We start from the raw sequence: 23,465 nt of genomic DNA, 5'->3' as shown, positions 1-23,465 counted from the left end.
ATGCACCTGCGAGGTGATCTGATCGAGGTGTATAAGGCCTTGAATGGGTTGCGCAGGCTCAATGCTGAAGGGATACTTCCACTTGCTCAGATTAAGAACCTGAGGGGGGTATAGATTCAAACTGAGGAAAGACAACTGGAGAATAGAAGTGCAGAAGTTTGCTTTTAGCCAGCGGGTAATTATTTGCTGGAACAGACTTCCATCTGTTGTTGTGGAAGTTGATAGCTTAAAACAAATTTAAGGCTGAACTAGACAAACATTTGGAGTGACCAGATGGATAAAATGGGAGGGTTTTTTTTTTTTTTTTTTTGACTGACGCTGTTTAAGTTTGCTTTCTTGTTGCATCACATGCCTCAACTAATGCTAATAAGCAAACATGCTGCTTCAGGAAGTTATAGCAAGTTTTCAATAGTGAGAAAGGCTCCTTTAGAAAGGAGCCTTTCTCACTATTGAAAACTTGCTAATACTTCCATATTTTTCATTAGCATTATTTTCCATATTTTCTATATTTTCCAATATAGAAAATTTCATCATTTTCTATATTTCTTAGTGCAAGTCCTAAGAGTGTCCTTATTCTCTAGTTCTTGACAAATTTTCATAATTATGCATCATCCAACTTTGTCACACTACATATTGTACCAGTCCAAAATTTAGCAAGCATAATGCAATTAAGAAAACAGTCAGACACCAAATTCAAATAAATTGATTTTAACATCACTCTTCTGGAATTTTTTGGTCAATTTTTGACAACCAAAGCAATATTATTAAATTCATATTTTTTTCCCACTTTCCAATGAGGGAATGCTTTCATTTAAAAAGGTTTTTGAAAAATTCCAGTTTACAGACATCCAACCTTGAATTTTTGTGCTTGTACTACTTTTTGAATGCACCTTGTGAGTATTTTTTTCTCAAAGTATGAAGAAACAAAGGGAAACAATTAAAAATCTTCTCAGTTATAAAATTTCATTATTACAAATTCTTAGAGCAATTTTTGGAGAACAAATTTATCACAAATAATTCAATGAATAATTTACCACTGGAGATAAGATAAATACATGCCACTAATAGAGTAAACAAAGTCAAGTAAAAATTCTGAAATTTAATTCAAAACAAAAAATAATGAACATTTAAACAAACTTACCTTCGTGTCTGTGTATCTGTAATTCGTTTACCTTGTTCCCCGTTCATAGTAGGTAGCATATTTTGCTTTTCATCATTTTCTATATTGCTTGGTGCAAGTCCTAAGAGTGTCCTTACTCTGGCTGACCTTACATCAATTATCGTATCAGTGTATCCAATTTCTTGCAGATACCTAAATCAAGTTATTTTCAATTATAAAATGATTTATAACCAACTATGAAATAAATTCATTTTCACTCCATTTATATTATTTATCACCTACTGCTTCCAACAGTAGTGCATCATCAACAATGTTCTACTGAAGAATTACATATTCCAATTACTTTGACTACATAAATTCTTCCCTGAGAATACTATGCCACTAGACTGACTACTGTTGCATTAAAAAGCAAAAAAAAAAAACAACAGGGAATCACTATCTCAATAGTCATTATAATAAAATACAGTCACACTGGTTTTGCTAACCTGGAGCTGGTGATCAAGTGCACAACACACCTCCTCCTGTGTTAATTCTCTGTAGAGCTTTAGTTTCAGTTTAGTTTTTGCTTTAGTGAATGATGTAAATGAAGGTTTTTTTTTTTTTTTTTTTTGACAAAAAAGTTATTACTAGGGGGTATCTGTTCAGAATAAATAATACAATTATAAACTCTAAAAAAGGCCAAATGTGCCTTGAATTAATAACTGTTTATTACAATTATTTTTATTACTTATTCATTCATTAATTTGTTTAAGTCCATATCTTGTCTAAGCAATCTGATAAGGTATTATGAAATAGCAACAAGACTAGATGCAAGGAATAACTGATATAAATTTCCAAATAAAAAATATTTCTGGCAGTCCCACAAAGAAGATAATTCAGTTACTTTTTTTTTTTTTTTTTTATGAAAACCCCAAACACACGAAAGGTATCAAAACCTATAGTACTTAGTACCGTGCATGGGTTGAAAGAGAAGTATGGGGGGGGGGGACTTTGCTCTGGAGACTAGACATGGGTTTCACCACTTCAAGCCTCCAATAAGCAGTGGAGGTATTTCACCGGTTGATGAAAGTTATCTACCACCTACTGCAAACGTAAAACAAAGTTTTGAAATCCCTCTTGAATAGAAAAGAAAATGATCCTTATTTTCAGCTTTTTCATATATGGAATAAATTAGAAAAGTGTGAATTTGGAGTTACACTGCTACAATGAAAGAAAGCAAACTGAAAGAAGGCAAAAAATTATTACACATGAGAGAGAGAGAGAGATCTCAGAGTGGAACAGTAATGACAGATATAGTTGAGAGGTTATAATGAAATCAATGGAAAATTATTTGATTCATCTCACATAATTCAAATGATTAGCCAAAAGACAGTGTTTTAATAAGATAAGTGAGAGGGTGACTTCAGTACATCTGGCACTGGTGATTAGCATGGTGTCAACAAAAACAAGACAAATTTCTGACATCTATAGACAGAGGCATATGGCAAGGTTTGATAGACTCAGAGAGCAAACCAGGTTCAGAAGCAATAGTGATAATACTGCAAATTTTATAGTGAACATGAGCAGCAAGCAACTAACTAAAGAACAGATAGAGGTTTTAAATTTAGGACCAAAATTTGCCATGATTCCGCCTAAAATACCCATTGCAGAAATAGCGATGGGTGTGGAAAGAGTGATAAATAAGTTGCCGGAAGATAGAGCAAATGAAATTCGAGTTAAAACAGCAGCTATTCTGAGTCAAGCCAAAAACCCCCTGCTAATCTTAGTGTGAAACAGAAATTAGCACTTAGGAGCCTCAAACAAGATGACAGTATTGTGGTCTTACCAGCTGACAAAGGCAGACTAACGGTGGTCCTTGATAAAGAAGCATATCTAAGTAAAGCATTAGATCTATTGAATGATCAAACAACTTATAAAGTTATTCAAAAAAGCCCATTGATGAATTTGGAACGTCAGGTAAATAGAATGATTCAGAATTGGCTAAAATCCAACAAAATTTCTAAAGAACAGTATTGCACATTGCATGCTACAGGGAGCCAGATACCGAGATTTTATGGCTTACCAAAAATACATAAAGTGGGTATGCCACTTAGACCTACAGTTTCATTCATTGGCAGTCCCACATATGCCTTGTCTGGTTTCCTGGCCAAAATACTGTCTCCATTAGTAGGAACTTCCGAATTCAGCGTCAAAGATAGTTAAGATTTTGTGCGATTCATAAGAAGTCAGCACATAGAAGAAAATGAAGCTATGATATCTTTTGATGTGACATCGCTTTTTATGTGCATTCCTATCGACCATGGGGTACTTTGTGCCCACATGGCCTTACAGAATGATACCACCTTGAGTAACAGAACTCAATTAAACTTAGAAGATATTTGTAAAGGTATAGAACTATGCCTCTCACGTACCACCATGATTTTTGGTTGTTGTTGTTTTTGATTTTTAGGAGCATTAGCAACTAAGGCCATATTACTCCGGGATATGCGGTGGTCATTCCCTGACCTTTCCGCATCCTCCGTATTTGGTGGTGACGAGCTTGAACCCCGGTGTAATCAAGAAATGTGTGCTACGCACTGCTGCTCCTTCCCACCTGGCTACGGAGGCACCTGATTTTTGGTAATATTGTGTATAAGCAGGTTAATGGTACAGCCATGGACTCCCCATTAGTGCAATTATAGCTAATCTAACTATGGAGGAGCTCGAGGCTAGAATATTTAATGGTCGAGATCTCCCTATGCGCCCATGGAAGAGATATGTTGATGATACATTCTCAATTATTCAAAAGGGGAGGGAAAATGAAGTGTTGAATTTTTTAAATGGCTTCTCCCCATACATACAATTTACCTTGGAGGTAGAGGAAGAAGGATTTTTGCCGTTCCTAGATGTATTGATCTGTCGAGAAGGCCAACAACTAAAAACTAAATTTCTGAGCAACTGTTCCAATCATCATAGGAACAGTGTGGTCAGAGCGTTAATAGATAGGGCAAAATAGCATTGTAGTACCTCCGAGGATAGGAAAGAAGAATATGAATGCATTACGGCGGATCTTAAAAAGTGTTGCTACCCCTAGAGGATTATACAAAAGTATATTGGAGAAAATTAGAGAAGAGGCGAGCCTTTCACTCCAATGGCCACTGCATACATACCCTATTCCGGGCTTAACAGAACATATAACTAGGGTACTAAGAAACTATCAGAGACGTGTTGTGTGCAGATTATAGGCCGGAAGCTGCACCCAATCGTGTCACAAGTAAAAGACTCCATTCAAAAAGAGAATGCTAGTGGAGTTGTTTATAGTATTAAATGCCCGGTTTGTGGGGAATGTTATGTAGGGGAAACAAAGCGCCGTCTCAAAGAACGTCTGGGGGAGCACTCAAGGGCAATAAGAAATGCAGATTATGGCAAGTCCGCCGTGGCCTGAACATTTTTGGGAGAAGCAACACCAGATCTCCCCGGACGAAGCTATCATCACTGATCGGGCACATAGGTTCTGGGACCGAAGTGGCTCGAGAGTTTGCGGATTAATTCAACAGAGAACATTAATAGAGACAAAGGTTGCGGATTCATCCCCTCTTTGAGGCTACAATCCTCAGAAGGGATGAACGATTTCCTATGACGTGCTCCCGAGCCGCTTCTGGTCTGCATTTCTTATTGCCCAGTACATGGGAGAACACGTGGCGATAAGCACGTGATTTAGCCGTAAACCTGCTGGTACTTAAGATGCACCGCAGTACAAGGAAGCTACCGCTGAGGAAGAAGGCAGGAGCCTTCGAAAGCTACGGTCGATTTTATCGCTTTTACCAGGTATTTTAATGTATTTTATTCGATGTATATGTATATATTTTATGTATTTTATCCTTTTAGTTGTCAAGTTATTTTAAATATATAGTAGTAAACATAGTTTTCAAAATTCTAGTTTCCGTGTTTTATTTTATTATTGGTTGGTGAGAAACATTTAAAATCACAATATGAATTTACCCAACCCCAGAGGCCTGTTTGAAGAACCAAATGATTAGCCGTTGCAGCAGAATCTCATTAATACAAGCTAACTCATTTTATACAAAATTCTCATTTATAAAAAGCACATATTTTCCTTGTAAATGATAGACTTTTCTATGTAAACATATTCATTTATTACAAAATTTGGTTAATATGTAATGGGTGTGGCAATAAAGTTCCCAGAATGGGGCTGTTGTGGTCATGTTCAATGAGTCTGAAAATAAACGGTAGTGGTATGTTGTAGTTCAAACTTCCTCTAACAGATGGTAATAAAGAAACTGTCCAGTAGGCTGACAGGATGCAAGTAACAACCAGGTTTTTTTGTTTTTTTTAAACCAGTAATATTCCATGTCACTACTGTGCAATGAAGCAATGAAAGAATATCAAATTTTGCGCTTTAAATTGGAAAAAATCTGCAGGAATCAGGAAATCACTTAATGGTGTGAAACAGCAGAAGCTCGAAACAAAATGTTCTGAGAGGCAACAATAAACACATGCATCTAATATAATATCACTAGCAACTATGCAAGCAAATCCCAATTACGACTACTGTTCACCATGGAATTAGCAACTTTAAATGCAGCAATGGATAACTCCAAGGATAGGAATAACTTAGTTTCATGAAATGTTTGCAGTGAGTCTAGATCAGAGGGTTCTCAACGGGATGGGGGCGCAATATCGTCCCCAAGGGGGTGAAGATTGGTTTTGAGTGGGCAAAAAAAAAGCATGGTATTACAATGGTTTGTGGCCCTCCAAAGTTCAACCCTACCCAACAACATCTTATTCCTTAATATTTAATTTTTTTTTTTTTGGGGGAGGGATTTCTTTTCCCCTGAGACAACTTATTTTTAACATATATTATATTAGGAGCAAGTGAGAAATTGATAAAAGGAAGACAGTGGGCGTGATTTAATTCAACCACTTTTGCTTTTCATAGGCATTTAAATGCCTAAGTGCTTTCAGATGTAATGTCTCCTCAATCCTTGGTGTTTGTTCCTTTCCGACAGCTGCGACCTTGGCTACGGTATGGTGGGCATGGTTTATTTATTTATTTTTTGTTTCATTGGTCAATATATAAGGCATGGATGGGATGAGAAAATGCTTCAGTCTATTGTTTCTACTTTCTAAGCCACAATTAGTATTGATTTGTTTCCTTGTGGAAGTTTATTTTTGATCCACAGTGCTTTTGTGAGTGACATGGGCTATGAGAGTTAAATAAATTATTTTTATATTTTATTATTTAATTTTTTATAGTTATTCAACCCATCATCAATCAAGTCAAGTACTGAAAAGAAAGTGTCGACAGTATCTGGATGAATATCTGGCTTACGGTTTTACTGAAAATCCATTCGACTCAAGACAGCCCATGTGCCTTGTGTGTAATAGTACTTTTTCAAATGAGGCTATGAAACCATCAAGACTTTTAGATTACTAAAAAAGGAAACATCCCAATAAAGTTGGTACATATACTGAATATTTTAAAACACAATTTTGAGCAACGTAACACTGTTACTTCCTTATTTAAGAAGAACACACAAACAAATGACGATGGAGTGACTGCATCTTATAAAACTGCAGAAATCATTGCAAAAACTGGTGGTGGTGCTCATACAATTGCTAAGACTGTTATACAACCTGCATTAGAGACTAATTTCAACAGTGATGCATCAAAATCTTAACAGTATTTTAAGAACATTGTTGTCATTGAGCAATGATTCTATTTGAATACAAATCGATGAGATGTCAGTTAACGCTGAAGAGCAACTAATTGACAAACAGAAACAAGAAAATTTTCTATTCAGATTGACAAATCCACAGTTACTGACAATAAGGCCCTTATAATGGCATATGATCATTATTTCGCTGATGATTGTAAATTGCAAGAAGAGATATTGTTTATAAAATCTATTGAAATTGACCATACTGAAGTATCCATTTTTGCTGCTGTAAAAACATGGTTTGATGAAAAACAAGTACCGTAGAAAAATTTGGTACCCTGCCTGTGCCACTAATGGTGCTACCTCCATCTTTGGAAGACAAAGGTTTTACAGCCCACCTAAAGGAAGTGTCCTGAAGTTCTTGTAATATACTGCATTTTGCACCAACATCATTTGGTTGCAAAAAATATTAGTCCAGTTCTTGATCAATCTCTGAGTTATTAAAATGATCAATAAAATAAAGTCACATAGCAAATATGATCACCTTTTAAGAAAATGTTTTGTTGATAATAAAGAACAGTATGTGAAGCTTCTTTTACATACAGAAGTAATATGACTTTCTAAAGGAAACTGTCTAACAAAATTTGTAAACCTTTTTTGACATATTAGTTTTTTAGAAAGTGAAGGAGACACAGATTTATCAAAGGAGATCAGAAAAAACATCCACTATACGCTTGGATTTTCGAAAACTTAATGAAGTACGACTTCAACTTCAAGGGAAATTAATTACAGTGACTGAAAATGCATATTAAAAACCATCACTGAAAAACTGGAAATACAGTATTTGAAAGAAATTTAATGAGAAAACAATTTAAATGGCATGCAGGAGTTAGTTGAAATCAATGAATCTCTCACTGAGAATGATCTTAAGAATTAATCAGATCATTTGTGTTCTTTAAAAGATGAAATAAAAAATAGATTTTCAGATTTATTTTCTTTTGAAGTGAAGCCGTGGAGGTTAAATCCAATTGAATATGATGTCGGGTCTGCTAGTGAAGAAATTCAAGAACTCATTGAATTAAAATATAACAAAGAATGCAAATATAAATTCGAAAAAGGTGGAATGGCTGAGTTGTGGGGATCAAAAACAACTAAACCTCTTTATCCGACAATGTGGTCTGAAATGGCCAAAGTACTTCTTTGTTTTCTAACGTCTTATACGTTTGAAAGTGGTTTCAGTTCAGTAAATAAAATATTATTAACAAAGGAAAGAAACAGAACTGATATATGTTCAAGAAGAGACATTAGAATTGAACTTACGAACATTGAATTTTTAGCTAAGAAGCATCAGGCTCAGAGACTCATTGAATAAAAAAAGTAAGTATAAAGTGTATTTTCTTTTTAAAATTTCATGGGGGCAATTAGAGGAAAAAAATTGTCTAAAAAGGCCCTTTGGTGGGTGATATTTTTAAAAAAAGATTGAGAAACACGGTATAGATGAATCTACAAAGAAAAAAACTAAAGAGAGCATGTTCTGTATAACTTGGCATCAAATTACATGAACAAGGAAAACCAACAGGGAACAATCTGCAGTGAAAGTGGAATACCTTAGATGTCCATCATAATGTTACTGCTTGGCATGGTACTGAATCAGGTAATAATCAGCCTTCCGAAAGAGTGGCTTTGGAGAGAATATTATTGAAAAACATGGTCTAGGTTTGAAATGAAATTACGATGCCTTAAGGTACTACATGGCCTCTATTAACTGGGTAGATATCGTTCAGAGAATGAATACATTTGAACTGTGGTATGCTTTTAAAACATTAATCACAGATGCCTTGAATGCGTATATACCATTAAAAAAATACTCCAGGAGGAGGGTTCCAGGTTGGATGAATAGTGAAGTTGCCACTTTACTAGAGCAGAAAAAGGTGGCATGGAAAAGTTACAGAGCAACTTGAAGCCTATAACAGGGTGATCTGTAATAGATCCACAGAAAAGGTTCGACAGGCAAAGGCAGTTTATGAGAAATCACTAGCAAACAGAGCAAAGAGGAGGGAAAAGGAATTCTTCACATAAATAAATGCCAAGAAGAGCAGGACAAACCAGATCGGTCCTTTACGTAAGGGAAAAGGGGATAGTATTAAATACACCAGCTGCCGCTGCAGATGAATTCAACAGTTATTTTGCATCAATATTTACAAATGAAAAATCTTTTGTGGCAGTGGGAAATTGTGGGAGCGAAGTTGAAAAATATGTGATTAATGATACTGAAATTTCGCAAGATTATTTAATGAAAAACCTTGAGTCTACAGGCCAGTAAGGCTCCTGGAGTTGGTGGAATATACCCTTTAATCTTAAGAGAGGCGTCAAGTGAGTGCATTGAACCATTGAGGCTAATTATGCGAGCATCACTAGACTCTGGGGCGATTCCCTTGGATTGGAAAAGTGCCAATGTATTTTACATAAGGGTGGCTCTAAGAGTGAAGTGGGAAATTATCGACCTGTCAGTCTGACTTCAGTGGTAGGGAAAATCATGGAGGCAATGATCAAAGGTGGAATTCAGGATCATTTGAATCGAATTGAAATTTTCAAGGATACTCAGCATAGTTTTGTAAAGGGAAAATCATGTTTAACAAATCTGGTTTGCTATTTCGAAAGGGTCACTCACGAGCTGGATTTAGGCAATAATTTCGATATTGTTTATTTAGATTTCAGCAAAGCTTTTGACTCAGTTCCACAAACTTTTGCAAGTAGAGATAGGGATGTTATAATCCCATTATATAAGGCTCTTATTAGACCACACTTGGAATACTGTGTTCAAGTATAAAGACCGTACCTAAAGAAAGACATCGAGCTTCTTGAAAGGGTGCAAAGACGAGTAACTCGCCTGGTGAGATCGGCAAAGGGATGTCCATATGAAGAAAGACTTCGAATATGTGGGTTGCAGGGTTTGGAAACTAGACACCTTAGCGTAGATTTGATTGAGGTGTTTAAGGCTGTGAGAGGCATCAGTAAAATGAATGAGGACGGAATTTTCAAAGTTATAAATGATGCTAGAACTAGGGGACATAAATTCAAGTTATGGGGGGGAAATGTTTAGATTGGACTGCAGGAAGTTTTATTTTAGCCAACGAGTTATAAATTACTGGAATAAGTTGCCTACATGGGCGGTAGAGGCTGACAGTTTGGGGAAATTGAAAGGTCATCTGGATAGTACCTTTGGGTCAGGGAAGCGCATAGGATTACTAATTATTATTATTTATTTTATTTATTTTTTTTTTATCATTGTTTTATTCGGGTTTTTTTTTTTTGGCCGGTGCAGCATAAGCCATAGGCTTTCTTGCACCATGCGGCCATTACTAATATTAATACTAATACTAATTTGGCAACAACAGTGAGGAATGAAATATTTTGATGGAACATATGGATTTTGTGGGAGAATTTGAGGGGACATAAAAGGTGGTATAATATGATAATGATGCTGCTACCACAGCATCACCAACACCAGAAGAGATGCTGCCATCCAAGCAAAATGAAGTTTTTGTTACCATGGGAAGAGTATACCTGAAGAATCACAATTGTGCTTTACCACTCACACTCTCTTCTAAAAACAAGGTTCCAAAACATGCTAAACATAATATCAAGTACATGGTAGCCTGCATTAATGCTGATAAAAATAACTGTTGCATCTGATAATGTCTGTGCTGTAGTTAAGGATGCATAAAAGACTCTGTGAATGAAATGAAATTGGATTTTTTTTTTTTTTAATTAAATTGTTTCCCTTAATATTGTATGTTTCTATTAATGTTAATTAAGACAGTCTTCTTTAACTAGTTTATTTTTGACATTAATTAGACATATGTGCTCTAGGCAAGGTGAGTTAACCAGCCATATCAAGACATCAGCTCCTGTTAATACTTTACACCACTCCAGTCATTTCTTGGGCTCCGTTATCATTCTCCTCTGAAACTCGGTCAGTTTTCCAAGTTTTCATTCAACATGCACTTTTAAATGAATTTCATTATACACCAAAATATTTATAGCTGCACATAATTTCAAACAACCACAAGAGTGTCCCATAACCACTTAATATTGTGTGCTTGTGCCACTATGAACCAATGCAATATCTCAGGCATAACTTCTGTTATGTCTGCCAGGCATGTTGGTCACAACTAAAAGCCATAACAATCTGAAATCAAACAAAAACAAAGAAAAATCACATGAAGCTTTGTCACAGTGTCATTTTCTTATTATTGATCATAACATTAAATAATGAGAGGCGGGGGAAGGAATGTGAGCTGAATCTGTAAAAACAAGAGTATATTTTATTAAAAAGGCTGAAAACTAATGCTCTAGAAATTTTTTATAATTCATTTTATATCCAAAGAATAAGCAATATAAGATTCAAAGAAAATTATTACAATGCCAGTTGGCACTATGTTCTTCATTTCAGTAAATTCATGACAGCTGTTTACATTAGCAGTTCCCTTGAACTAGTTCTTGGAATTATGAAGGATTTCGGAGATAAAAATTATTAATATGAATAAAAAAACAAAGAAAGAAAATTTCCAGAAAATGTCAATTACTGTAAAAGAGAAAAAATTGCAGTTGTGTATAACATAATCAAGAGCATACTGTTTGCTATAAAATGCAATCTCATACTGCAAAGCAAGTCACCATGAGTCACTTTAGTACTGCAATTGCACTTCAAATAAAAAGGCTGCTATTTATGCAAAAAATGTGGTATTACCCATAGAGCCAATCCAAAATCTTACCAATGAACAAGTAGGCACAGTTAGTGGGGACTCACACCCCAGTGATCATTTCAACAATGTGAGAAGCTAAATATTAAAAGTTGAATACGAAAATAAATTTAGACCGAAATTTTTGGATATGCAAGAGGTATACAACATTACTCTGCAAGGATTGGCAAAACCCTCAATTGTGTACAGTGAAACTTTTCCTAACGGACATCTCTCTACAACGAACATTTTCAAATTCCCCAACTCTCCTCTATTGGTTTTAACATGATTTCAGCTTCTGTCTAGCGGACATTCTCTGTAACGGACGCAGACAGGCAATCTGCACTGTTTCATTTAGATTAGCACTTGATTTGATCTCCCCATAACGGATAGTGGGCGAGCTCATGGCCCTTTTTCTAGAAACATTTCTTCCACGTATTGCCTCAATCGTGTGTTTATTTTCTATTTCCGATTCTCTGAATTTTATCAAGGTTTACGTCGTGGTCCTAAACCCTTTTTCAAGAATTTTAAGGCACGTGTAAAACTTCTGATGAATTCAGTGTGTGCATGGGGGGGGGGGGGGTTGTCGGCCTTTCGTCTTTTGAGTTTCAGTTTTGTTCAGTGTCGTGTGAAGTGCACAATGTCTTCTCGTAAACATTTATTAACTTTAAAAGATAAAGTCGAACTCGTTAATGCATATGATTGGCAAAAAAATAGTGTTCGCAATCTCACTGCAAAATTCAAAATCGGGAAGACGCAGGTAAGTGACATCCTAAAGGGAAAAAAATGAACTGCTCAAACAATTTTGGCAACACATAATTGATCAGGTTCAAAAATCATTCCCGAAAACTGTTGGACTTCAAACTGGCAATGTTACGTATGAGTGGTTTTGTCATGCACGGGCTAAAAAAATTCCCATTAATGGGCCTATTATTTAGGGAAAAGGCTTTGGAGGTTGAGAAATCTATGGGAGTAAATGAGTTCAAAGCTTCTGTGGTATGGCTAGACAAGTTCAAAACTCGGCATAAAATTTCTTGGAAAACCGTAAGTGGTGAAGGTGGATCTGTTGATACTGTGGTTGTAACAGAGTGGACCGTCAAATTGGAAGATTTATGTCGTGATTTTGAAGCTAAGGATATTTACAACTGTGACGAAACAGGATTGTTTTTTTAAAGCTCTTCCTGAAAAAACAATGAGCCTAAAAAACGAAAAGTGCCAGGGCGGAAAAATTTCTAAGGAATGCTTGACTGTACTATTGTGTACAAATATGCTGGGAGACTTTGAACAACCTCTTGTTATATGAAAACCACAAAATCCTCGTTGTTTCAAGGGCATAAAGTTGAATGTTGACTGGAAGTCTAATAAAAAAGCATGGATGACACGAGATATCATGAGCAAATGGATAAGTCGCTTTAACCAAAACATGATTTGTCAAAACTGAAAAATTATTCTTTTCATGGATAACGCTGCATCTCACCCACACATTGAATTGTATCATTCAAATCGTTTTTCTGCCACCAAACACATCTGCAGAGTGTCAGCCCTTGGAACAAGGGATAATAAAAAATTTTAAACTTCACTACAGAAAACGTGTTTTAAGACATCTCATTGCAAACATGAATGATGTAACATGTGCGAGTGACCTTGCAGAAAAACTCAGCATCGTAGATGCGATTCCTCTTCAATGGATTTCCTCTTCAGTAAACGCAATTAGAAAACAAACTGTCGTGAACTGTTTTGTGAAGTCTGGCTTCTCAAACGCAAAAATTGAAGTTGTGAACAGCAATGTGGAGAACCAAAAAGAACAAGAACTTCAACATCTATTAATAATGTACGATACTTCCCTTGTAGCGGAAGTATACACTTCTGGCTACAAAGATATAGATTCGAACCTCACTACAGAAGATGGTGCTCTAGATATCAACAACATTATCAACAATATTTTTCAAGAAGTTCCTCATAAGGATTAAGAAATGGAAGGAGGTCATTCTGTTGAAGAACATATTAACGACGAACCACCGATGAAAATAGAAGAAGCGCCCATACAAATCAATAGTTTAAAAATGTTTTTCGCTGCTGAAGAAGATACTGAAGGACTTTCGATGGTTTCTTCACTCCAAACAAATGTTGAAAACAAAATTATCAGCCGGAAGAAGGTGCAGAAGAAAATAAGTGATTACTGTATGTATTTTTCTTAAGATAAAGTCATAATATGCATAGCACAATTGTATGTATATTATTTACAAAAATATTGTTCAAAATCTGTATATATTTTAATTTAATTTTACATTAAACGTTTAACGATTTTTCTTTCTTTCTGTTTTTTTTTCCTCCCTCAGACTTCTTGTTAGCGGACACTTCTCTCTAACGGACACATTCTCGTTCTCCATGGCTGTCCGTTAAAGGGAAGTTTCACTGTATATAGCTTAAAGCAGGGGTGCCCAACTTAATTTGTGACGTGATCTACTTTTTTCCTTCAAAATGTGCCGCGATCTACCATCTCAAAAATTTCATTGCGCAAGGTTAAAAAAGTTAATCAATACATGTAGAAAAATGTTGTTTATAAATTTTAAAATTCAATACAGTTCAGAATTGTTATTTTAAATTCATACGTATTTAAAATTTTAATTTATGCAAAGTTTGTGTCTTCATGTCATCTGCCAAGCTTTCAAAATCTGGGATATACTGTGATAAGGCTCACCGTAAAGAATCTTCTGTATGCAAGTCCGTAGGAGCACAGCGATTCCTCGTCTTTGTTTCAAATACGAAAAGGCCGATTCACATAGATATGTGGAACCAAAACAGGAATCTAAAAGTTCACTGCATTTTTTTTTTACATTTGCGCACTTTTCTCAGCAAACATATTTCCAAAAGTCTTTTTTTGATGATCTGGCTTTTAGGAAGATATCGTTTCGCAATGTAATATTTTCATTTTCAAGTAATATTTTCTCCATGTGAAAAATCGCAGTGATTTTTTCTGCAATCTATTAATAACAAATGACAAATAATCGATATCTAAGTCGATTATTTGTTATTTGGTTTTTTTTTTTTTTTTTTTTTTTCCAAGGGCATTAAGAGCTAAGGCCATATTGCTCCGGAGATATGTGTTGGTCATTCCCTGACCTTTCCGCATCCTCCGTATTTGGCGGTCATGGGCTCAAACCCTGGTCTAATCAAGAAGCGCGTGCTATGTACTGCTGCTCCTGCACACCTGGCTATGGATATGCCTCTCTAAGTCGACATTAAATGGATAAGAAATATATTGAACAATGCCTTCAATTGTTTTAAAATCACTGAATCTGGTTTCAAAATCGTCCACAACATTCTCAATTTCAGAAACATATTTCTCACTATTAAATTCAAAAACAGGATATTTTTGCAAATGATCTTGCATATTCGCAAAATGGTCGAATTTTTTTTTCTTTGAAATTTTCTTAACCATTGCCAAAAATTGATATTTATATGCAGAAATACTACTAATCACATCACCCACATTTTTATTTTTTTCCTTGTAATTCCAAATTCAGATCACTTAATTTACTAGTAAAATCTGCCAAAAAAATCCAGATCACACAACCACTCTGTATCTTGTAGCTGCTGATAATCATCTTCCCTTGGATCAATAAATTTTTTAATTTCATTCAGCAAATTTCGATATCTCTGTAGAAACTTACTCCGACTCAGCCACCTCACATCTGTGTGTAATATCAAATCTGGTTCATTTTCATCGAGTTGCATTTTGAAAAATCTCCTTTGAAGAGACTGTCCTTTGATGGAATTCACGATTTTGAAAGTGATGTCCATAACACTTTTAGTATTTAATCTTTTGCTGGCTGACACTTGTTGGTGGATGATACAGTGGTAACTCAAAAAATCTGGGAATTCATCATCCTTTTGGCACAATGCGGTGAATCTGTTAAAATGCCGTCATTGCTTTAGCTCCATCTGTTGTTACTGATGCGAGCTTAAATAGTGGTAATTTAATTTGTTCAATAAAATGTTTGAATGAGTTAAAGATATCAAGACCTCTAGTTCTTTCTTTTAATGAAACCATACCCAGCAGTTCTTGTCTAGTGGCAGAATCATCAAAAACCATACAAATAAAAACGAGCAACTGAGCAGTATCACTGACATCTATAGATTCATCCAGTTGTAAAGAATAGGACACACAATTAGTAATATCAGCATGCAATTGTTCGCTCACATTTTTACTCATTTTTTCGATGCATCGCATCACAGTGTTTCAGATAATTGCAGTTCTTGAAGAGCACTTTTAATTTCATTTTTGTTCTTAAAATTTTCAAAAAGAGAATCGGTTATTTCTAAAAATGCATCTTTGATGAACTGACCATCAGAAAATGGTTTGCATTTTTTTGCAAGAAGATGACTCACTTTAAATGATGCTACAGTTACTGCTTTAGATTGTAAATTAGGTGTCATGAAGAAATTTTGTTGCGCAAATAATCTGGATTTACGTTCTTCTAATTGATTTTTTCTAAGGTCACTATTCAGCAGGAAATCCGATTGGTATTTACCATGGAGTGTGTTGCAGTTCCTTTCTAAATTTCCTTTTTTGGGTATAGCCACGGAAGCACTGCAAATCAAACAGCAACATTTTTCTTTCACCATTACAAAAAAGTATTCTAGTTCCCACTCTTGATGAAAATGATACACTTTACTCTTTTTCGTAGTATTCATTTTAAATCAAAAGGTATTAAATTAACATATAAGTACTGTCCAGGTATTAAATCAGCAAAAGCAAGGCTTACCGATTAAAACACTTTAAGTTGTGCGAACTGGAAAAATATTCTGTCTGAACAGCTAACGTAGGATAATTGATGAAGAAGATTTCCGAATGAGGAAGTTGTTTCCAAAATAACTGGACAAACACACCACTGTTTATTGCTCTGTTTGGTTATATCCTTATAAGAATCAGTTTTGAATGCCTTTGTGATATTTCTCAAAAGCTTTTTCTGGAGGTCACTACCATAAAACAATTTGCACTTTCTGGTTTATTGTGCTTTTCTGTCAGTGCAATCTAATTATAAACGGGTAGGAAACTCAATCTTATTGCATTTGCAATAATACCAACAGCTGGAATTCTGTGGTATTTTACGTTATTATGGTAAAATGTGTTTCTCCTTCAATGAAATCTTCAATCATGCAAAAAAAAAAAATAAATAAATAAATAAATTTTCAAAATCTGCTCTTCATTCCTATTTTTGAAACTTTGTAAAAAAAAATAAAAAATAAAAAAAAAATAATGTGCAGGTAGCGAAACCCACTGCGCAATATCAAATTTTGGTAGTATACCTGACCGCCAAAAATCGAGGGATAACTGTATATTTAAAATTCATAGTGATCGACTGAAATTAAAGCCACAGTCGACTGGTAGATTGCGACTGACTCACTGGCCACCCATGGCTTAAAGCAAACTGTATGCTACAAAATGTATCAATCTCATGTCATAAAGAAAGTCATCGTGAGTTGCCCAGTACTGCATTTACACAAACTTGTTCATCAGTAAGGTGTTAGAAGGACCATATGGATAATGATACATATTTTGCATAAATAGCAGCTTTTTTTTATTTGAAGTACAGTTGCAGTATTAAAGTGACTTGTGGTGAATTGCTTTGCAGTATGAGATTGATGCATTTTATAGCAAACTTAGTATGCCCTTGATTATATTATACACAACTGTAATTTTTGTCAACTCTTGTATATCAGTAAAACGTTGAACAATTCCTGAAAATTTCTTCTTCTTCTTTTCCTTTACATTGTTCATACGAATTCCACATATTTTAAATAATTAGCATACTTTTCAAGAAGGAACAGTATGCTAATTATTTGAAATATGTGGCATTACCCATAACAGCAGTTTTAGTGCTTACTGGTACCTTAATAGTGTCAGTGGCCATGTGCCTAGACACCCACTGGTACACGAGTAGAATGCTTACTGCCACTGCACTGTCCAATAAGGCAATGTCAAATAAACAGCAGCAATGCTTCTAAGAGAGTAATGGTTTTTATTTAATGTACAGGTACAATACAAAGGCAACTTGTGGTAGCCTGCTTTACAATATGAATCATGTTTTTTGCTACAAGCCTAGTTGGCTCTTGGCTATGGACAGAACTGAGGTTTTTTTTAACTTTTGTATACAGTAATGTTTTGCAATTCTCATATATCTGAAGCTTTTTACTCTAAATTTACATCAATTTTAAAACCTTTTATACTGACTCAATTTTGAAGATAAGTGTTATTACTTTGCCTTTAGGCTTACAATAATAAATCTGTGGAGTACTGCAAACTTCATTTAACTCAGCCTCACTCACCACTTTGTGTTTTCAGTGGTATTATGGGATATCTGAAGCAATAGGATAACTGCAACATCCTCTGGGGAGTTATCTCACTGATTCAATCCTATCCATGCATAACTCCTGCAGCCTCCCCTGAAGTGATGGACAAACAAGGCGAAGAGAGATTCATCATCCTATACCAGTTATGGTTTGGTGGGGGCTGGGCTATGAATGCATCAACATGACTACTCAACATTTCTATCAACAAGGAGTTGAAACTTCCATAAAAATATACCTTTCAGAAAATGCTCCAACACTGTTCTGCTGTTGTTTATTTCATACAGATAACATCATCCAAATGGGCAATAAGGTGCAAGTATACATCTCACAGAAGATTTTAAAGCTTCTTAACCACATCACACAATATTCCATGAAGGTCAGCACACCTTTTAGCAAGATTCATCTCCTATTGGCAAAGAGGTTATAAGCAGTGCTTTGAAACTACCTCAATTTCATCATGCCTTCAGAACAGAAGTCTCAGAACATAGGCCTAAACTCTCTGGACTCCAATTTTGACCATAGTCTGTAGACTATGGTCAGAAATGGAGTCTGTATTGCTTTTATAGTAATTAATAAAAAAAAATAAAAAAATTGTAATATGAATATTAATAGTAGCTGTGCATACCTATTCAAAATTAGTATTTTTTGCTCTTCCTTATTCATAACAATCAATTCCTTAAATCTTTTTCAGATTCTTATAAAATCAGTAAATCTTATAATTCATTAATTACAAACAGAAATTCTATATAAATATTCATTTTCACTGAAGTTCTTTATCTACCTAATTTCAGTTTGGAATCATATAAAATTGCAACAAAAAAAACAGGTTATGACAATTGTTAAAGATGGAGAAGAAGAAGAAGAAGAAGAGAGGGGGGGGAAAAAAGGTAGCACTTACTGCCTAAGTAGCTGTCTTCCTTGTCGCCATGAAACATTGCTATTAGTCATTATAAGTGTTTCACCATCAACTGGTTCTTCTATTAAAAAATAATAATTTGCGTGAAATAATTATTCTTGTTTCTTCATGAGTATCAGTTCATTGTAAACTTCATGGAAAGTTTTTTTTTTTTAAAACTTCTACAGCTATTTCATTGTTTATTTATATAAAACCATTAAAATAATTTATTAAAAGAAATTTAAAATTATTTAAACTTTAAAATTTAGCCAAATCTGAACATTTAGAAAAGACTGTACTTTTAGAAAAACATACAACTACTATAGCATTTATTTCCTTACTATTATATATTTGCATTACTACATAAAATATCACTGTCTAAGAAAATTTGAAGTTTGGAGTTTACTAAATTGACTAAAAATTTACTATATTGACTATAGTAGCACAAGAGTAAACAAGCTAATGCTACATCATTAGTGTGAAAAAAAGTGTAAACAAGTTCAGAATAATTTTTTTAAATGTATTTATGCACAGAGCAGTTGCAGTGATGATTTGCATCTTTTTCTCAAGATGCAAACCATCTTGAGTAAAAGATGCAGTATTAAATAGTGCATCTTTTACTCAGTTAGTGCATCATTAAAAAGATGCACTATTAAACAGTCCTATTTGAGGGATTCACAATACACACAGCAGAGCTGATTGCTCTATAAATATAAGGAATTTAATATTTTCTAATTTCATTCATTTTTTCTACACACAAAAAAAAAAAGTGATAACTGTCCCCCTCAGAAAAATGTTTTGGTACTAAAATCAAATGCTGTTCTAATGCCACTAAATGGCAACTGTGACTAATCATTTATAAAATGTTTTCTCGTTCAAGTACATGAGCATGTAAAATATGCAAGTACTACCCAAAAGTTTACTGATTTACTTTGAAGTGGCAACAATTAATATAATGATGTCTTTGAAGTACTACCAATACATGATTATCATGTGTACCTATGAGCAGTTTGGCATCAATCTTGCTTATTTAGCTTATTTCAGTGATATTTTAAGCAACTCCAAGTGAGAATGAGTCAAGTACCTCATATGATTTATATTTAACTAAAATGATGGATTTGAAATAAGGAGACTGCACTGATTTGTTATTTTTATACTACACTGTAGTTCTTAAATTTAGAAAGCACTATGAAGAGAGTGAGGTTAAATGCATGGGTACTACTATTAATTTATATTAACCATCAACTTGTTCCATTAACTTCCAGTAACCATTAACTTGTCTTGATTGTTTGATTTTCTAGGTATGAGGCGACTGCTGAAGGAAGTAAATGTAGTGCCTCCGAAAGTAAAATTCTGTGTTTAGGAGGAACCTTATTATTGTGCAGTCAAATAACAGCAGCTGCAAAGTGTTTCCTTTTAAGTATAGGGTTAAAAGTTAAAGGTGTTTAAAATGTACATTAATTGTGACATTTAAGTTTGTGAGATATAACTATTCCATATGATCCACGCTAAAAGTAAAGTTTAGTGTGGATCACAAGATTAAATGTATTGGTTTGCTTTACTAATTGGTTTGTAAAAGCAAACCAATTTACTAATTGGATTGCTTTACCTATTACTGACTGTTAGAACTAACTGAAATTCTTTTCTACTTATTCTATGCAGCACAGCAAGCCTTGTGGGAATTACCTCAGCTAAGTTCTTCTGGCTTCATGACACAAGGGCAGCCTTGTGTCATGAAGTTATGTTAGTTAATGAATGAAACTTGCAAACATTTATCTTATTATGCTATATTTAGTCATACATCAAACATTTTAGGTAATTGACAAGATCATTCATATTTTCTTTATCCCCAAATAGATGAGACAAAGTTAACGAAGACTGTGATCAGAGACTGAGTGGAAAGATGTATTTCAGGTGAATTCATAATATTCATGTCTATCAGTATCTGTAGTAATGTAAGCTGAGTTTGGCAGTCCAAGCATCAGTGTGAGATGAAGTTGTCTAATTCTCAACCTCGTCAGTACTATCTCCTTCCTTCAATTTTGCTGAAAACTGGAGTTCCATATATGTAAATCAAGTTGTATTCTGCACAGCTTATTTACACTTTTTCTCTCTCTCTCTCCACAGATTTACCCACATTTAGTTACTTTTCTCTCTTTAAACAGTGGATTGAAAGCTGTAAAATGAATAAACTGAAAGTTTTCTATTTCTTCTTCCTACTTACTTCAGGTCTTCTTCCTAATTACCTCAATAAGATATCAAGCATTTTTGTCAAGTTTAAGCTTTATACAGTCAAACCTCTAAAATATAGCAAACTGTGAGATCTAGTCTTTGCTGGATTTGGAGTGGTTAAGAGTGGTTTTTAAGGACTATGCTAAGATACAATAATGCATGGCTTGCTAGCATAGAATCAGTTCTGTTTCCATTTCAATCTGTCTATAATAGAAATTTATCTACACATTCGCCCCCCCCCACTTCACTGTGTAGTGATTTTCAGTTCATTTTTGTGAGAGAAGGCTATACATATTCTGCCCATCATATCATTGCACATTTTAAAAAAAATTTCCCTTGATTGCCTATTCCCTCAAAATTTTATTAATTATAAAATATTTTAATTTTATATTTTCAGTTAATTACAGAGCAGCCTTCAAAGCAAAGTGCTATTAGTGGGTATTTGTATTTGTGTACACGCACAAGTTATCCTAATTTTCACAACTACTGGAGTTCAGCTGGGCAAGCCTATATTCATTTACCAGTTGTCACAGCATATGGACCAGACTTGTTCGAATTAGCCTATTGCTGTATTAAGAGATTATCAAAACTACATTCATTTTTTATCACTTCAAACAACACCTAAAATAAGACATCAAGCTTCTTGAAAGGGTCCAAAGGCGGGTAACTAGCCTGGTGAGATCAGCAAAAGGGCATCCATATGAGGAAAGACTTCGAACACGTGGGTTACACAGCTTGGAAACTAGGCACTTTAGATTGAGATGTTAAGGCTCTGAGTGGCAAAGTAAAATGAATGAGGATGAAATTTTCACAGTTATAAATGATTCTAGAACTAGGGGCCATAAATTTAAGTTACAGGGAGATAAGTTTAGACTAGATTGCAGGAAGTTTTATTTTAGCCAGAGAGTCAAAAATTACTGGAATAAATTACCTATTCTAAAGAATTGTTCAGGATTTTCTGGAAAAGCTATGAATGTGGAAGCTGGTCCAAAGACTTTGTAAAACCCATAATTACCCCATTAGAAAAGAAGAAGAATACAACAAATTGTACCGACTATAGGACAATCAGTTTATTTCCCATTCCTCAAAAATATTACTAAAAATTCTCTCAGAATGCATTAAGGCAAAAATGAAGGAGTGTGAATTTATAGAAGATCAGTTCGGGTTCAGAAAAGGATGTGGGACCAAAGAGGCAATAGGAATATAAGAACACTAGCAGAAAGAGAAGCCTGGAAATAGGAAAAGATCTGGCAATCTGTTTTGTTGATCTCGGAAAGGTTTTTGACAGAGTGAATTGGGTTAAGCTGATGGAAGTCCTAGGAAAGATTTGCCTAGATAAAAGAGATTTAAAACTAATTTGGGAACTTCACATGGGACAAACAGCCATGGTTCAGATTGATGGAGAGGATTCAGAAGAAGTAGACAATGGCAGGGGTGTAAGGCAAGGATGTTCCAAGTTACCTTTATTTTTTAATATATATGCAGCAGCATTAATGAAAGAGTACAAAGAAGAGCAGAAAGGAGGTATAAAAGTAGGAGAGGAGAAGATAACGTCAATAAGATTTGCAAATGACCAGGTTTTGATTGCTAATAATGAGGAGGAATTACAGAGCTCCTTGGATTTCTTGAACTACAAAGTAAAGGAGTATAATATGAAGGTTAACAGAAAGAAAACCAATATAATGTTAATTTCGAAGTGGCTATGATGTACTATACGGCTCAGAGACATGGACATTAGGAAAAAGGGAGATAAGACAGATAGAAGCTTTTGAGATGTCGGTGTGGAGGAGAATGGAAAGGGTGAAATGGGTAGACAGAGTGAGTAATGAGGAAATTGAGGAAAATAGGAGAAGAGAGAATGTTAGTAAAAGAACTAAGAAGAAGAAGAAAGATTTGGGAAGAGAGCTGTTGGGAGAAGAAATGGAATGATGGGAAGAGGAAATTATGCAGGAATTAAGAGAAGCACACAAGAAAGAGAAGAACGCATCAATGGAGCCCTGAACCTGCCTGTGGACAAAGAACTTGAAGGAGAAGATGACAGCCAACAGTTTGGGGAAATTAAGTTCAGCTGGATAGTTACCTACGGAAGGAAATGCATAGATTGTCTATTTCCTTTTCTTTTATTATTTATTTTACTTAATTGTTTTATTATTATTATTATTTTAGTCTTTTTTTTTTTTTTTTTTTTTTTAATTTCTTTCTCTTTTTTTTGTACAGCATAAGCCTTAGGCTCAGTGTCATAAAATTAGCATGTGAATGTTACATATGCAGGGGTATACTGTGCTTATTAATCGAATTCCAGAGGGTATATGGCATATACCCTCAACTACAGCCCTACTTAGGCTTCTTTGTACCATATGGCTGTTATTAATACTAATATAGTCTCAGCAGGAATTTTGGGGTTGTTTCACTTGCAAGTTTCTTCATCTTCACTGTAATCACATTTCTGTTTTAAT

At 34.7% G+C, this 23,465-nt stretch overlaps 1 protein-coding gene across 5 annotated transcripts in view; it reads right to left on the bottom strand.

Annotated features, from left to right (window-relative positions):
* The window catches only part of LOC150084775 (striatin-3-like), a 751,872-nt gene that overhangs the window by 593,547 nt on the left and 134,860 nt on the right, over window positions 1–23,465 (bottom strand). For all 5 annotated transcript variants that reach the window (XM_090376594.1, XM_090376597.1, XM_090376596.1 and 2 more), the window contains exons 4-5: window positions 18,781–18,859; window positions 1,142–1,312 (exon numbers count right to left, since the gene is read on the bottom strand). In XM_090376594.1, coding sequence (XP_090232720.1) covers window positions 1,142–1,312; window positions 18,781–18,859 — 250 coding nt within the window. The remainder of the gene's footprint in view (window positions 1–1,141; window positions 1,313–18,780; window positions 18,860–23,465) is intronic.

The sequence above is a fragment of the Mastigoproctus giganteus genome, chromosome 6 (assembly GCF_048544385.1).
Source record: "Mastigoproctus giganteus isolate SK-2022 chromosome 6, ASM4854438v1, whole genome shotgun sequence".
Classification (NCBI taxonomy): Eukaryota; Metazoa; Arthropoda; class Arachnida; order Uropygi; family Thelyphonidae; genus Mastigoproctus; species Mastigoproctus giganteus.
The sequence above is the reverse complement of the archived record's forward strand: the minus strand, read 5'-3'. Positions and strand labels throughout refer to the sequence as shown.